Consider the following 16,875-nt stretch of genomic DNA (forward strand, 5'->3'; position numbering starts at 1 on the left):
TCGTGTTTCTACTTGTTTAACGCCATTTTTGAAGCACAGTCCCCGGTGTTGACTGGTGAGCTCTAGTGCAGTGTAGAAGTGACAAAGTAACACGGTGTTGTTTCTCGCTGTTGACATATTTCTTCAGAAACATTATGTAAAAAAAAAAAAAAAAAAAAAAAAAAAAAAAAAAAAAAAAAACCAGAATACATCGAGCGGTTTGCATGTTGAAATTTTGCGTATACCTGGATTTGTTTAAGTATTTCTTTCTACTGTGTTTGTCTGTAGCTTCAGTACATAAGCCTTTATAATTACTTGCCCAACATATTTGGCAATCACGCAGAAAACAACACCGAAAATTCTACACTTGTGTTAATTTAACACACAGGCTGTGTGTCATTTCAACTACCGGCATTTGATACACAACTCCAAATGGAGACTGAGTTGTTTTAACCAGCTGTTTGTGTTATATTTTAACACAATCGTGTTAACACACAGGCATGTCGTTGAAATAACACGATTTTTTACAGTGTACGGTTTACTAATGTTGGAAGAGTTATTTTGAATGAAGAGAGATTAAATTTAACCTTATTTGTATGGTTAGGGTAACAAAACGATTTTTCAAACAAAGAACAGTTTATTTAATGCATGAGGTCGTTGTAAGACACTATATATATATATAAGAACCTCTAAGTGTTTGATTATACCTACACATCAAATTGAAAACAATATATTTTGCTTGTTTGTTTCGTATGTATGATAATAGCATAAAAGTAAGAACAAATCCTGTTGAAGTGAAAAGTTATTTGATAATTTTACTTTCTGTTCCAACTAAGACAACATATCTATTGCTTGTTTCATACAGAGTGCTGGAATGAAAATTATAGTTCAGCCCAGTCATAACTTCCGTTTGACTTCTCCGAAAGCGATTATAATCTATGGAAGTCACTGTGCCAAAACGTGATAATATTCTGGTCTAGTTCTCAGTTTGATTTCAAGGACGCACAATACTCATTGCAATGTAATTTTCAGTTTTCTTCTGGTCATCAATATGCGTAAGCAATGGCTGTTGGAAGAAGCCTTCACTTTGCCGCTCTCGCAAGTTCAAAGCACGTCCGTCGATTTCCGTTCCGAATTACCGTTACCTGATTCTTCATTGATAATCACATGTACATGAGGTGACAATGGTGCTCTTTGGAGCTTTTAAAACAAAGTTAGTGACCACTGGAATGTATTATTCATTAGGATGTCCAATCTTGGAGCTTCAATCAGGCTGCAACCCTATTAAACATATGCGTCGTATATAAAGTTTGCTTTGAGGCCGTGGCACGCATTTCAAGGTTTGGTGGGTGAAGTGTTAACTGGACGAGAGCAGGTCCAGTAATATAAAATTCAATTTAAATAATTGGAAGACGAAATATATCTAAATATATTTTAGTGTGAATTTGTTGAAGATCATCCATTCGTGATGGGACCACGGTTAATTTTATTATTTGCTCTGGCTGCAGTTGCCGCCTGTATGGAAATGCCAACTACCATGATGGATACCATGGAAGATCCTACGACAGAATATGCTCCTACGGAGATGCCGATGTCTATGGGAGACGACATAGATATCGACAAAGAACCAGAGGCTGAACCACAAGAGGAGGAAGCTACCACAACACCCATGGAAGACGCTGAAATGGAAACTGCAAGAAGTAGTCATTCTTCATCACATGCATCCGAACTTTTTAAGAGAATTTACAACGAGTGTATACAAAGAGGTTCCCTTGCATGTGTTAAACCAAAAGTTCTTAGCTTCCTAAGCACTGCTGTCAAGAAGGACAATATTCATATCACGGATACTTTATCGATTGTAAAGAACGGCAAAGCTGCGTTTATGGGGTTGGACGAATCTCCCGAATATTTGGAGAAAACTTTGCCTCACGATGAAGATGAAAGAAGAGAAGCTGTGAGGTTGTTAGTGTTGGATAAAGTAGAGCGATTTCTCTCTACTCATGACTTGAAAGTTCGAATCCCGAAGGAGATAGTTACTGGTGAGGTTCTTCCATTTGTGCCAAAGTTCCTTCTGAACAACATTCCTAGCGAAATTCGAGTGCCGCTGTCTGACAGTCGAACGGTAGAAGGTAAGTTTTGTATACTTTCTTTAATTACTCTATTTATCCTTTATGTTTTTAGTCTGCAAGTTTATGAGTAGTCTATAGTCGAATTTCAAACAACAAATCTGTTTATCTTATAACATGTGATTGAGGTGGTGTTTTCGTGAACGTACTTAACGATAAAATAATAATAATAATAATAATAATAATAATAATAATAATAATAATAATAATAATAATAATAATAATAATAATCGTGAATTGCTAACTTAACAATATACAGTATTTTACTTTGTTGTATTTTATGAAATAGAGTTACTAACCTATCTTAGGCTAGATGTATCTGATATCTTATAATCATAAAAAAGCAAATTTAATTTAAGTCTCTATCAGTGCGAAATTAAAATACCGCTAATTTTACAGTAATTATGTGATATCTTCAAATAGATAAAATATAATCGAAAAGTGGATCAAGACCTCCCTAGACGATGCTATTTTGCATGAGTTACCGTTATCACGAGTCACCTAGTAGCTTTTCGTTTGCTGTTATTTAGAAACGCGAAAATAAATGCCGATTTCTAAATGGCTGGAAATTGAAAGCAGATAAATGAGTCGTCATAACGGTATCTCACGCAAAATAATACTGTCTAGGGAGGTCTTGTTCCACTTTTCGATTATCTTTTATCTATTTGAAGATATCACATAATTACTGTAAAATTAGCGGTATTTTAATTTCGCAGTGATAAGGCCTCTTAATTGTAGCTCTTAAGTAATTCATTGATTTTAACTGAGATGATAAAGTTATCTAGCACTATCTGGAACCTGATTTCTCTGCTACAAATTATTATGTTAGTTAATTAAAGACGAATATGTTTCGGATACCGCGATGGCTCAGTGGTATAGCGCTCACCTCTGGTGCATGGGAGTCCCTGGTTCGATCTCGCCTCACGCCAACTGGGCTTTGTGGTAGACAAAAGCTGTATGCATGGGTTAACTCAGAGATTTCTTCATTCCACTATTTCGTTCATTATCATCACCGTTTCCCTTAGTCTCGGAAATAGTGGTAAGTTAAACTAAAGTAGATATAAATAAATAAAACTTTTTTAAAAATGAATATGTTATATACTTTTCATTCTGTACATCAATCTGTATACCTTTACGGCCGAGTGATTGACATACGTGCTTTCTGTGTAAATAGCAACGGGGGGCGCGGTGGCTCAGTGGTAGAGCGTTCACCTCTGGTGCTTAGGGTCCCTGGTTCGATCCCAGCTCGCGTCATGTGGACTTTATGGTGGACAAACACCGTGCTCGTGGGTTTTCTCGGGGTTCTCCCGTTTACTCCTATTTTCTTCATTCCACCATTTCATTCATCTCTCATACCGGCATAATCATGAGACGTAAAACTTAAAGAATTCATTGCATTTTTTCTGTGTAAATAGCGCAAGCTTTGATCTTGAGTGTAGGCACGAAACGTTGGATACAGGTCTGACTTTAAGCAGTAAGTTCCTTGTTATATATAACCTTGATGGTGAAAAGGGGAGCTACATTCAAACTAATCACTGTCCTCTATTTTATGAAAACCATTTCTTAATTGACTGAAAGCTTAATGTTGCCTATAAAGAAAAGTAGTGTTTAATTATTTTGGAGCGCAGAAAACCAAGGTTCGATTCCCGGTGGTAACTCATATGGATCTGACGTTAAACTGTAGATTCTCGTCTCATATAGCCGCGGGGACTGAATGGACACTGAACTTAAATTCAAGCAACTAGCTAATTACTCTCGAAACAATATAGAGTATCCTATGCTAATGAATATATACTGTTAATTTTGATAAACTGATTGAAATGGGCTAAAGGTTCGGAAAGCTACATGAGACACAAGTTAAATGTTAGCAGTGGCCCACTGGAAAGCGAGATTTCTAATTGAATCCTTGCTCTTCCCTCTCCGGAAATTTCGCACTCTGATTCAAGAAATATTTGTGGTTATCTTCCAGATGTAACGCTATTCATGAGTGTTGATAATAAAGCTCAAATAAAATTTCTAAAAGTTCGGGGTCAAGAAAATAAGAAGTTTGCTTCTACAAAACATTTGTTCATTTGCTTAGTTTTTAAACATCAACATATAGATTTATAAGAAGAAGAAGAAGCAATACTATTCATTGATATCAAATAAACAACTCTTAAAATACATTCTCCAAAATTAATTTGAACTTTTTATTTATTTTATTTTGGATGGTACCGAAATACAGTAGAGCGTCGATTATCCGAAGTAATTGGGGGACATGGGTGTTCGGAAAACTGGTTTGTTCGGATAATCGAACTGTACATGTTTATTTGCCAAGAAGAAGTACTGTACAGTAAATTTATTCATAAAAAGAAGTGTGCTGATTGTTGAAACACAGCGACTGGCGGCTTGGCCGGTCAGCAGCGCCTTATGAAGGCCCCATTAGAAGCAATGTTCCGCCAGCGGTGGCTCAGTGCGGCGACTACTGTGGGAAACTTGGTTTGGGAGTGAGGGGGATGATGGACGGTAGGGTGGGAGAGTAACAGGTGCGAGCGAGTATACAGTTCGATTAAGCGGTCGTTCGGTTGACCGACGTTCGGATAATCGACGCTCTACTGTACATAGAAACTGAGTGAATAGTTATATTTTCTAAACGTTTTTAAAGAACATAGGCAGATGTTCCCTCTATTTTTGTGTGTCGCTATTCAAATATATGGTCTGGAGCACTATTGTGAAGCAATAGGAGAGCTACTTAAATGAACAGGTAAAAATTTCCGCTAACAAAGCAAGACAAAACAATGTGATGTGGAGAGCCGATGCATGGAGATTAAAATGTTACCAAACTAACAAGACGTGACGATGATATAATATTTTGTGATCTTACACGAATGGTACTAAATTTCCCATAATCTGACTTTAGCACCTTATCACATTTAATTACGAAAGAAACGGTACCTAGTGTTTTAGAAGTAAACAACTGAGATTAATTGAAGATTCGAACTAATCTTGATATATCTAAGAACTAATTTCATCTTTCAATAAGTAGGTCTTGATCGAAACAATGTAAAAAATTGTATAAATGTATTTCCAATATACGAGGGCTATCCAGAAAGTAGATTACGTTTTCGTCTGTGTCCGCTAGGGGCGGGGCTAGCGCGGCCATCTTGGGGTCAGAGCGTTGCGCAGCTCAGTCGGCATCTAGCCGTGCTAGTGAGAGGTTCGTGCTGTGCTCCGTTAAGATACTGTGACGGTTTGAAATGTCTGCGTTAATTGAAAATCCCGCGAGCTGCGAGGTGCGTGCAGTAATAAGGTTTCTGACAGCAAAAAACTGTAAACCGATAGAAATCTATCGGCAGCTGTGTGAAGTGTATGGGGACAACATTATCACTGAAGGTGGAGTGCGACAGTGGGTCATAAGATTTAAAAATGGCCGAACCAATGTTCACGACGAAGATCGAAGTGGGAGACCCAGCAAAGTGACTGCCGAACTTGTCGAAAAAGTCGATGTTAAAGTCCGTGAAAATCGAAAGTTCACAATAACGGAACTTTCTTTGAGTTTTCCACAAATTTCGCGAAGTTTGTTGCACGAAATCATCAGCGAAAAGCTTGGTTACCACAAGTTTTGTGCAAGATGGATTCCAAAAATCTTGACAGAGGACCACAAAAATCAGCGAATGGCTGCAGCGTTGCACTTTTTGGACGCCTACAATAAGGATGGTGACTCTTTACTCGATCGCATCGTTACTGGTGACGAAACATGGGTGAAACACGTGAACTGTGAAACGAAATTGCAATCAATGCAGTGGGGGCACACAGGTTCTCCCCAAAAACCCAAGAAATGCATGCAAACAATGTCGGCAAGGAAGATGATGGCGACTGTTTTTTGGGACAGAAAAGGTGTGATTTTGGTGGACTTCCTGGAAAGAGGCACTACAATAAACGCTCAAAGGTATTGCCAAACTCTGCAAAACCTCAGAAGAGCAATTCAAAACAAGCGCAGAGGAATGTTGAGCTCTAAGATCTTGTTGATTCACGACAACGCCCGGCCCCACACGGCAAATGTCACGCGTGAAGTTCTTGAATCTTTTCAGTGGGAGTTGTTTCCTCATCCGCCGTACAGTCCCGACCTGGCACCGAGCGACTTCCACCTATTCCCAGCAATGAAGAAGTGGCTGGCTATGCAGCGTTTTGATGACGACGAACAGCTGCAAGAAGAGGTAACGAAGTGGTTGAAGTCGCAGGCGGCCGAATTTTTCGACGAAGGAATTTCCAAGCTCGTACATCGCTACGATAAATGCCTTAATTTGAATGGTGACTATGTCGAAAAGTAGTATTTGTGTGTGGCTTTCATCTGTATATAATAAAATTTGTTTCCTATACTTTGTTGATTTTTTATTCCAAAACGTAATCTACTTTCTGGATAGCCCTCGTAGAATGTATTAAGCTATTGTTGCAACACAATATCTTGGTTACGCATTTCCAGTAATGAGCATAAAACCAATTTTGTGAGTACACCTTCCTAATGGAAAAGCAGACGATAAGATTAATGAAATCACTAGATTAAGGGAAGGGGATAATATTATCTTCCAAAAAAAGTGCCAAAATGAGAAAGAAAATACACAAAGTCAAATGTTGTCTCTGTTGCATCTTGTAGAGTGGACTTGGCAACATACAAAGAAGGGCGGAGCAATGCACTGACTGGGTAATATACAAGTTCCTTCCGTATTTCTTAAAACTTTTTCGTGACTAAATAGAATACCAAAAATAATTGTGTTTTTTGTGTATAAACTCGTTAATATTTATTTGTTTATTTCCAGAAAGAGGCTTGATGAAGAAAGTGGTGATACCGTTCCTCCTTGGTCTGAAATTCAAAGCTACCGCCTTAATTCCTTTGGCATTGGCTCTGATTGCCCTGAAGACATGGAAGGCTCTCACTCTGGGGCTTCTGTCCCTGGTTCTTTCTGGAGCAATGCTTATCTTGAAAGGAAGCAAACCCAAAGTTGTTAGTTACGAAGTTGTTCATTATCCTCAACATCACGCACCTCACAGCTATGACCACGTAGCATATGACAGAGGGAGCTTCGACTATGGTCCATATGAGAGTACGTATGCAAGGACGTTGTCTGCGCAACCATTGGCATACAGAGGGCAACTGGAAGGACAATGACGGCATTATGTAAAAGGTAAATTAAAGTGTTAAGGGTTTTTCACTACGCTTTGTATTGTCTCACTTTAACTATTTTTTAGAGCAAATATCTTAGTAACAGAAAACAGTTTAATAATTTTTGTAAGTGGGCCATGAAATAATTACACAAAATGCTATTAAATGAAGTGATCGTTGTTTTCGAAAACTTACTTTGTACAGACATTGAATCAGGGGCGGATCCAGGACTGACTTCTGGGGGGGGGGGCGGTGGGTTGTCATACTGCTACTTTTAAGGGCTCCAAACTTTGGGATGGGTTTCATTTATATATATATAAAATAAGAAAGTTTCCTCTTCTGGGAGGGGAGAAGCCCCGATCGCCCCCCTAAATCCGCTCGTTGAGTGATCAATAATTACAATCTTACAAACAGAGTTTTAGCCTATAAGAAAACATTTGGAAACAGCCATTACTTAATTTAATACCATTTTGTAAATTTTATCTGGCTTACTTTTTAATTTTTAAAAGTGTTTGCTTTACCAAAACTCCTTTATATAGTGTTTATTCGTTGGGTGGGTATTTAAATACCCCACGGCCTCTCTTCAGCAACATTTTCTCGTTGTAGGTAGATACATTTGTTGTTTAATGTAATTCCAAGGAAAGTAGTATATTTCATTTGTACGTTTGTCCTGATTATGTGTAACCATATCTGCAACTATTGCGCGCAATATAACTATTACTACAAGATTTGTAGTGTAATTTTAATGTGGGGTTTTCAGATACCCCACCAGTAGGCAAACGTGACTTTATTTTTCCAGCACTGTTAAGGGTTATCCTGTTTATTCGCCCGTACGAGAGACAAAAGATCTAAAAAAAAAAAAAAAAAATATTTGATGAATCATCAGGATGCAGAGGGTTAAAAATTAGGAATCGGATTCGTAGATGGATATAATATTCAAACCGGAAGTACTAGAAATAAAGCGAGCAACAACCATTTTAACGTTGTTCACTATAGACCAAATCAGTAATAGATAGCGAGAGGCAGTTTTCTGCAATCGATTAAACGTCTCAAGAATACGTTTCATCTCCACCCTTAACTCTCTACTAAAACCGGAAGTGATATATATCCACTACAACTTCCGGTTTCGATATGGTTGTGCACAGAGTATAAACGATAAGAGATAACAGGAAGCGGTTTTTAAATCGATTTAGTGTTCTAAGATTAGTTACCATCTTCTCTATTAACTCTGGTAACAGTTGTTGCTACCTACGCTAGTGCTTGACTGCTTAATATTAATTGATGTTGCTATCTACGATAACCCTTGTCTGCCTAATGCTAATAGATGTTGCTATCTACGCTAGCGCTTGCCTGCCTAATGCTAATAGATGTTGCTATCTACGCTAGCGCTTGTCTGCCTAATGCTAATAGATGTTGCTATCTACGCTAGCGCTTGTCTGCCTAATGCTAATTGATGTTGCTATCTACGCTAGCGCTTGTCTGCTTAATGCTAATTGATGTTGCTACCTACGCTAGCGCTTGTCTACCTAATGCTAATAAATAACGCTACCTGCACTAGCGCTTGCCTGCCTGATGCTAATAAATAACGCTACCTGCTCTAGTACCTGCCTAGCTGATGCTAATAGATGTTGCTAGTGAGTAGGCAATTTGACCGTTGTAATGATTCAATTGCAATTTAAAAACCATATTATTTCAATTTACTTTAAAATAGGACAAGAGCCACACTTATATTTAGATTTGAGTATTTATATTTGAAATCGTACTTCTATGTATTTCTACGGTTATGTAGTGTGACTTAAACTCTATTGTTTCAATTTATTCATTTCAAAATGAATAATGATGATACTGATCATGAACATGCTTAGGACAAGGAAGCATTAATATTTGTAATCTCATGTTGGTTGGTAGGTAGACTGAAAAAACAAATTTGAGGCCGCGGTGGCTCAGTAGTAGAGCGTTTACCTCTAGTGCGTGGGGTTCCTGGTTCAATTCCTACTCGCATCAAGTAGACTTGGTGGCAGACGAACTTTTTTCATTCCATTATTTTATTCATTCCCATAATCACCGTCACCTCTAGTCTACACGGCATAATCGTGGGACGTCAAACTCAAAGATATCATTTCATTTTCATTTTCAAAAATTAAACTTGTTAAATGTAAACATTTCGAGACACAGCTCACAGCGGACCGACGGCTCGGAAGCAATGACTAGTGTATTCACTACAGAGTCCCATTGAAATGTCCACGGAAAATTTTCGATCGCAATCCAACTAAAAATATTTTTAAAAATTGTGGTAGGGCGTCTGTGAAAACAGCTGAGAGGAAAGATGATCACAAAGCGCAAAAAATTTACTTTACGTTGAGCAAACCGATATAAAATGAGGCAAGAATGTAATTATATAATTAATTAATTAATTATAGTTGATATAACTTAAGTATTTTACTATATCAATACTTGCTTATTAGTTAACACTGTACGCAGGATGAAAAGGAAGAGTATAATCTTATAAAATTTTTAAAGCGTAATTTTAGTGTTGGGCGTTAATAGAACATTAAAGCAAAGCGTTAGAGACGAGATAGACAACTTTCATAATCATAAAATAATCTTTAACCATATTTAAACTTTAGAAACAAATTGTAGGTAAAGTTGACTATTTATTGTGATTTTTTCCCTGCAAACCATTAGTTTGTATTCAAAATGTTGCATCTTGAGAAAATCGATCCTATTTTCTTTTTTCTTTATGGAACTTGTATGTTTCATTCATCACAATGAAAAGTCTCACTAAAGTATATTTTACATAACAGTGAAACTGTACACTATGCACAGTACTAAAATAGTGATACTGCCATCTAGCGTTTCGAAATGATCTAGCGTGTGTTTGTCACGTGAATCAAGCAAGTAACAGCATTGGAAATTTGAAGTAGTACAATTGTGATTTTCATAGCTTAGTTCTGAAACATCCCTTGTCATATATTTATTTTGTATTCATCTTATTGGATTTTATGGATGTTGGAGACCTAAGGTAAGTTTGAACTTTGAAGGTAAAATTTATTTTTATTGGAATAAGTGTTCTCATTAAAATTAATTGTTTGCACACAAAAGTTTAAGAAACTTTTCACAAACGCACACGTATCTCGGTGTAACGAATAATAAGTAATGACGAATAAATTTTAAACTCCATTTTACTAATTAATCATTTTGTAAATTATTTATTTAACGCATAGTTTTGTCTTTGCGTATGTACAAGCTGTCGAAGAAAAGCTAGTTTGACGGTTTAAATTAATGATTGAGATTGAAAGAGATAGGTAAGATGTTAAGTTACATGATCATATCTTTCAACAGCGTAGGAGACGTATTATGTTTATACAAGACGAAGATTAGTACTTATCGTAATGATATTTAAGGACACTTATTCTAATTTTTCCTGCCGAAAAATAGCTTATGTGAGGAAAATATTACTTCTTAGATGCACGTCAAAAGATCAAGAAAGAAGAAGAAGAAAAAAAAACACAATCAATTGGTTAACTACTATCCAACTTTACACTAGTAGCACGACATATCACATTATTATTATTATTATTATTAATGTTTTACGCAATACATACTGTGTACAGTTTGAGCACGTTTGTCTGCATTTTTGAAGAGAATATGACTTTTCAGAAAATGAAACTTAATCAAATTCTAAAAATACAGATATAGAGTTTTTTTGGATAACCAATGAACAAATTCCATAGTGAAAGCATAATATCTAAGTATAGTAATGTCGCTAAGACTTTTAAAGACATAGTTTTGGCTTCGAAACGTCTCGTTTGCACACCTACAATAATGGGTGCGTTATGAATATAAAGTCTCAAATTAAATAGAAGCTATTACAACAGAAGAAAATTGTATCTGAAAGAGAAAAATACCTCAACCGTCACTATCATTGTGCACTCGTATCATAAATATGTGTAAGGTTAGGCGTAATAAATGTAATCGTGCAAATACAGGAAAAATAATATATTTATTTCATTTTCTTGTGACCGACAGCTTGCCAATCTGACCGTGTTTTTCTTTCATATTGTTGCCAAAGCCTTAATATATATTATGGCATTAGATAGCAATACAATATGTCCAATACCTATTCAACTCAGTCTACGTTTCACATTCAATTCATGATATGCCGATTCAAACTAAAACTTTTAGCGATAAATTTTTGTCATGTAGGAATAGGGTGAGGTTAAATTTATATTGAAATTGCACCACTCGATCGTGACGTAATGTCACGTGGGCTGTGAATTGTGATAAAGGTGGAATAAAACGTGTCCTGTCGGGCTTCTAACTACTTCGCTCGCTCAGCTATGTTTCATAGCGTAAGTAAATAACTTTTTTATCAATAAAGTTGTGTGTGCAAAGTGAACTAGTACCGTATGACATTACGTCACGATCGGGTGGTTCACCTTCAATGTAAATTTAACTTCATCCGTAGGTGCCAACTGAGCCTCATGATGTCGCTAGTAAAAGCAAATTATCTAGATCTACAGTTTCCGTTCTATTTCTTTTTTTCTTGTTTTTCTCGTTCCATCGCTCCATCTGGTATAAGTGGAACAATCAGTATACAAGTAAAGTGCCACTGAAATCAAACTTCGGTTGCACAAATATACCATGTGATACATTTCAAGATTCTGTAAACTATACTTTCGTTTTTATTTTAATTTTAGGTTGAGAGATTATTTATTACATCAAAGGAACGCCAGTCTTTAATTGTGAAAGATTGGAGTTTGTTCAGAACATGAATTTGCTCAACGTTCAAAGAAGATTCAGGGTTATTTATTTATTTATTATTTATTGAACATGAAATAGTCCAGTTGCACAGATTAATGTACATAAATAATTTTCCAGTATTATTTTGCAATTGGTAACATATGAATGAAGTATTTTTTTTTTTGTTAAATTATAAAATTAGATTTAAATAAAGAAAAATACCCTACCAAACCTTCTATTAAGTTGATTGGTGCAAAAATAACATTCTAATGTTCAATTGTGTATGTATTATGTATAAATGTAACAGTGATTTTAAATAAATCATTTTTTCATAACAAATGATGTTTTATTTTTAGAAGATTATTTTTATGTGCGCTACATTGAAGTTCAAAAGTTATTCTTCATTATATATTATACTAGCTAAAATGCCCGTACTTTATACGGGGAGAATACGTTTGTAAAAAAGATATTTGTACTCCCACTGTCCTTAAGATATACATTTCAAGGAAGTGTAACAACAGAAACTTGCAAAATAATTTATTTCTGGCATAAACTTTTAAATCTCATGCCCAGTTAGGTTAAGAAGTGTAATTAAAGTAATATGATAAAATGGCAGTTTGAAGTTGGTGTTATGTCCCAAAATTCATTTCAAATGGATCAGCCGCTTTTCCCCACAATGCTATCACAAACAATATGTAATATCGATTTAAAGTGGCCAAAAAATATAAAAAGTACCCAAGGGCGTCCATGTTTGTTTTCCAAGGGGGCCAACTATAAACGACATTTCAAATGTAGTCTCAAATTTTGCTAATAAATATTCTAAAAATCTATTGGGTTTTTGATCTTCCGAAGCACAATTTCCTCTAAAGGGAGGTGAGCGCCCCATTTTGTTCCCCCAGACGAGCGCCCTTGAAAGCTAGGTTTGAGGAAACGCTCGAATACCCCCATATATATATATATATATATATATATATATATATATATATATATATATATATATATATATATATATATATATATATATATATATATATAGAGAGAGAGAGAGAGAGAGAGAGAGAGGGATGGATATAGATAGATATAACTCTCTTAGGAAACAAACCATACAAAGTAGACAAAAGCAAATCTTACGAGGCCTGTCTAAAAAGTATCCGACCTTAATTCTTTCCACGCAAAGTAGTGATTCTCAGGCGGCGCCACCGTGCACGGTGGAAGGAGGAACCTTAATGCGCATGCTTGAATTTTTTCACCGCGTTCGCGTGTGCCAGTCGTGAGCTGGTGGTGGCGAAGTGAGGTGCTGTTGGTAGTGTTCGTCGGATTTAGTGTTTCTCGCAAGATGACTGAACGAATTGAGCAAAGATACTGCATCAAATTCTGTCAAAGGCTGGGTGATTCTCAAAGCCAAACAATTCGTAAGATTCAGCAGGTGTTTGGAGAAGATGCGATGGGTAACACAAATTAAACAATGGTTCAACCGATTCAAAGATGGCCGCACATCAGTCGAGAGTGAGCAGCGTAGCGGCAGGCCCCAAACTGCTCGGAATGCAGCTTTTGTTGAGCGGGTGCGAAATTTGGTGATGGCAGATCGCCGTTTGACAGTGCGGGAGATTGCAGAAGATGTTGGAGTGAGTAAAGATTCTGCACATGCAATTTTGCGTGACGATTTGAACATGAAACGAGTGGCTGTTAAATTTGTACCCAAGTTGTTGTCTCAGGAACAAAAAGACACCCGTTTTGACGTTGCACAGGACCTTCTGGACACCACCAACACTGATCCTGGGTTTCTGAATTCCGTGATAACTGGAGATGAGTCATGGGTGTACGGGTACGACCCAGAAACAAAACAACAATCGTCTCAATGGAAGCATCCCGATTCTCCAAGGCCGAAGAAAGCGCGGCAGGTGCGAAGCAAAATCAAGGTGTTGCTGACTGTTTTCTTCGATGCCCGTGGAATTGTGCATCACGAGTACGCACCGGAAGGACAAATAGTGACAAAGGAGTACTATCAAGATGTTCTCAGGCGACTCCGTGACGCAGTCCGGCGCAAAAGACCAGACATGTGGACAGCGAAGAACTGGCACGTCCATCATGACAACGCCCCAGCACATTCATCCCAATTGATCCACACGTTCTTAGCCAAACATGGAATTACAACCGTTCGCCAACCTCCCTACTCTCCAGACCTGGCTCCTTGTGACTTCTGGTTGTTCCCAAAATTGAAGACGCCTCTGAAGGGATCCCGTTTTGAGAGTAGAGAAGACATAATGCGGAACACGACGATGGAGCTGAACAACATTCCAAAAGAAGACTTCCAGCGGTGTTTCCAGCAGTGGAAGGATCGGTGGGCTAAGTGTGTGGAAGCACAAGGGGCCCACTTTGAAGGGGATTAGGGTCCCAAATCTGTCAGGTATTCGCAACTATTTTTCTGGCCAAAGGTTGGATACTTTTTAGACAGCCCTCGTATACTGAATACCACAAGTGACAAGTAGAGAATCTAAACAGCATCCTAATACAAGATGGTATAGCGCGAAATTAGGTAGCACTGCGAACATTTTGGAAATGATATCCAAGATAGATGGTTGTCAAAAAGTATCGGAAGACCTTAATCCAGCAATAGATCGATATTGTTGATAATGATATGTATGCGTTTCAAATATGAATAACCCTCACAACTACACTCATGTGATCCCAGTTTTCATTCTTGACATCTGAACGTTTGAGATTGAGAAATAAACGCTTATACCTTCTTCTGAGAGATCATGTGTTTAACCCTGTAGCTATAAGAAGTTCTAAACACAAAGATTAAACTAAAATTTACTGTTTTGGATATAACTGGATAAAACTTACTGTTATGTTTGGGGATAACAAACGATTCCGCGAACTCGAAATATTTTAACAACCGGTCCTAGGGAACCGGTCCGAACCGTCTGAAAAGCATCACTGAGTTTCATGTTCCTAGCTTGGGTGGTCGTGAAATACTCAAATTTTCGCATAAATTTTGATCCCCATAATCCACTTAGGATATGCACATGAATCAAAGTTATATGATAAAAACATTGCTCAGGGTACTTCCTATGTTTCAAAATTCATTTCAAGCTGTTCAGCTGTTTTCTGTGATGCGATCTTTCAATATGGCGTAAAAATATAGAAATTATCCCTCCCTCCTAAAACGAGGATTTTGGGAAACGTTAGAATACAACGGATATTGAATTTTTCGTATAAATTGTATCCTCTTGCTCTTCCCCTTCCCCATAGATTATGAATTTAATCAAATAACACGATAAGAAAACCATTCGAGTTAGATGATAACCATAGTCCAAGTTTCATTTCAAACGGTTGAGCCTTTTCCCCGAGAATTGATATAACACAAGATCATTTTCATTTTTCTGTGTTAGATTAATCAACTATCGTAGCTCACTGTTTGGCTTCAGAAAGTCGAAAGTTCATCATAGTAGAAACTAAACTCGCCATTAGATTCTATCCTCTATCCAATGGTGATTATTAGAAGAAGTTTTCATACACAGAGAAAAATCCGTTCTCCGTACAGCGGTATATTATACAAATGTACGGTATCCTCTTCCTTACTATAGAAATCAGTATGGAGCATACGTTATCCGTACGCTACATAGGCACTGCCGTTAGATGTTATATCATTCCGTTGCAGGATGTCTGACATCTAACAATTTTCCGTATATCACATGCATATACTTATGTTACCTTCGTCAGCTATATGTTATATACGTCCATTTGTATGTGAGATCCTGACCGCCTACATTCTTTCATACGGAAAGTACGTATAGATGGAACACATACAGAAAGTATTATAAAACATGCGTTTTCAGTTATACGTCTGCTGTACGTTAAGTCCAAACACTACAGGAATTACGCATGTAACCTATCTTTTTAAATATGCCACCTACAATTTTTTTCTCAGTGTAGGAAAAACAGGAAGAGGAGGTAAGTAAGGCGAAATAAGGACAGAACAGGTGCTATTTCCCTAAACTATTTTAACAATTATTTATCTAACTGAAAACAATATAAATGCATACCACCTCTATAACATACAGTATATATTGAATAGACTACATACCTCTATTAGGAAGAAAAAAACTTGTTTTATTTCATGTTAAGTATATAATTTGTTTTCTATTTGGAGATAAAATGTGTTTGTAGACATTGTTCCCCATTCACCGAGACCAATGAGACAAACTTCGTATTTACTAAGTAGGAATTGCAAATTCGACAACATTCAAATTCTTCTGGAAACTAACCTCAAACGCTTCTTTGGCCAAACTATTCAACTGTTGCCATAAGCGTTGTTGTTCTGTTTCTGTAGCAGCCCTCACGTATTTGTAAATGTACAGTAGATACAAAACAGTTTCTCTACAGATCTCTAAAACATGAATCGTCTCTGGCTGAAGAAGTTGGTAAGCCTTGAAAGTTGCAATTGTATCGTTTAGATCCAGAAACAGCACACGCAACTCATGACAGCCGGGAAATTTGTAATGAAATTTTCAGAAGTAGAAGTGAAAAAAGACTTAGGGGGGATTGAGGGCAGATTAAGGGGATAAAAAGTTCAAAAACGGGGGAAAAAGTGCTGGATAATTATGTCCATTCCCAGGTGGAATGAGCATTTGACACCTCACATCCTTATGCTCGACGATTATGGTATCATGCACTTCAGTAATATTACTCTTCAGAATAGTTAGAAGCTCCTTTATGGTTAAGCAGTTAGCGTACCGGTACGCGATGGTAAACTCAGGTTCGATTCTCGGCAGGAGCTCATGTGGTTTGGATTCCACGTTAATCAGTAAGTCCACGTCTCATTATAGCCTCGCTGCTGAACGGGACGTTAAAACTGAAAATAAACTCAACTCCAGAATACTT

At 37.1% G+C, this 16,875-nt stretch overlaps 1 protein-coding gene and 1 non-coding gene across 2 annotated transcripts; both read left to right on the forward strand.

The window, feature by feature from the left end:
* The first annotated feature begins 1,237 nt into the window (after nucleotides 1–1,237).
* On the forward strand, nucleotides 1,238–12,147 carry Osi18 (DUF1676 domain-containing protein Osi18). The gene is made up of 3 exons (XM_081732993.1): nucleotides 1,238–2,108; nucleotides 6,902–7,267; nucleotides 11,946–12,147. Exons 1-2 carry the CDS (start codon nucleotides 1,448–1,450, stop codon nucleotides 7,249–7,251), a joined length of 1,011 nt encoding a protein of 336 aa, XP_081589119.1. The 5' UTR covers nucleotides 1,238–1,447; the 3' UTR covers nucleotides 7,252–7,267; nucleotides 11,946–12,147.
* On the forward strand, nucleotides 3,288–3,359 carry TRNAQ-CUG (transfer RNA glutamine (anticodon CUG)). The gene has a single exon. It is a non-coding gene; the product is annotated as a tRNA-Gln (tRNA).
* Nucleotides 12,148–16,875: the final 4,728 nt, after the last annotated feature.

Source organism: Thermobia domestica, chromosome 12, assembly GCF_964235325.1.
Source record: "Thermobia domestica chromosome 12, izTheDome1.hap1.1, whole genome shotgun sequence".
NCBI classification, from domain to species: Eukaryota; Metazoa; Arthropoda; class Insecta; order Zygentoma; family Lepismatidae; genus Thermobia; species Thermobia domestica.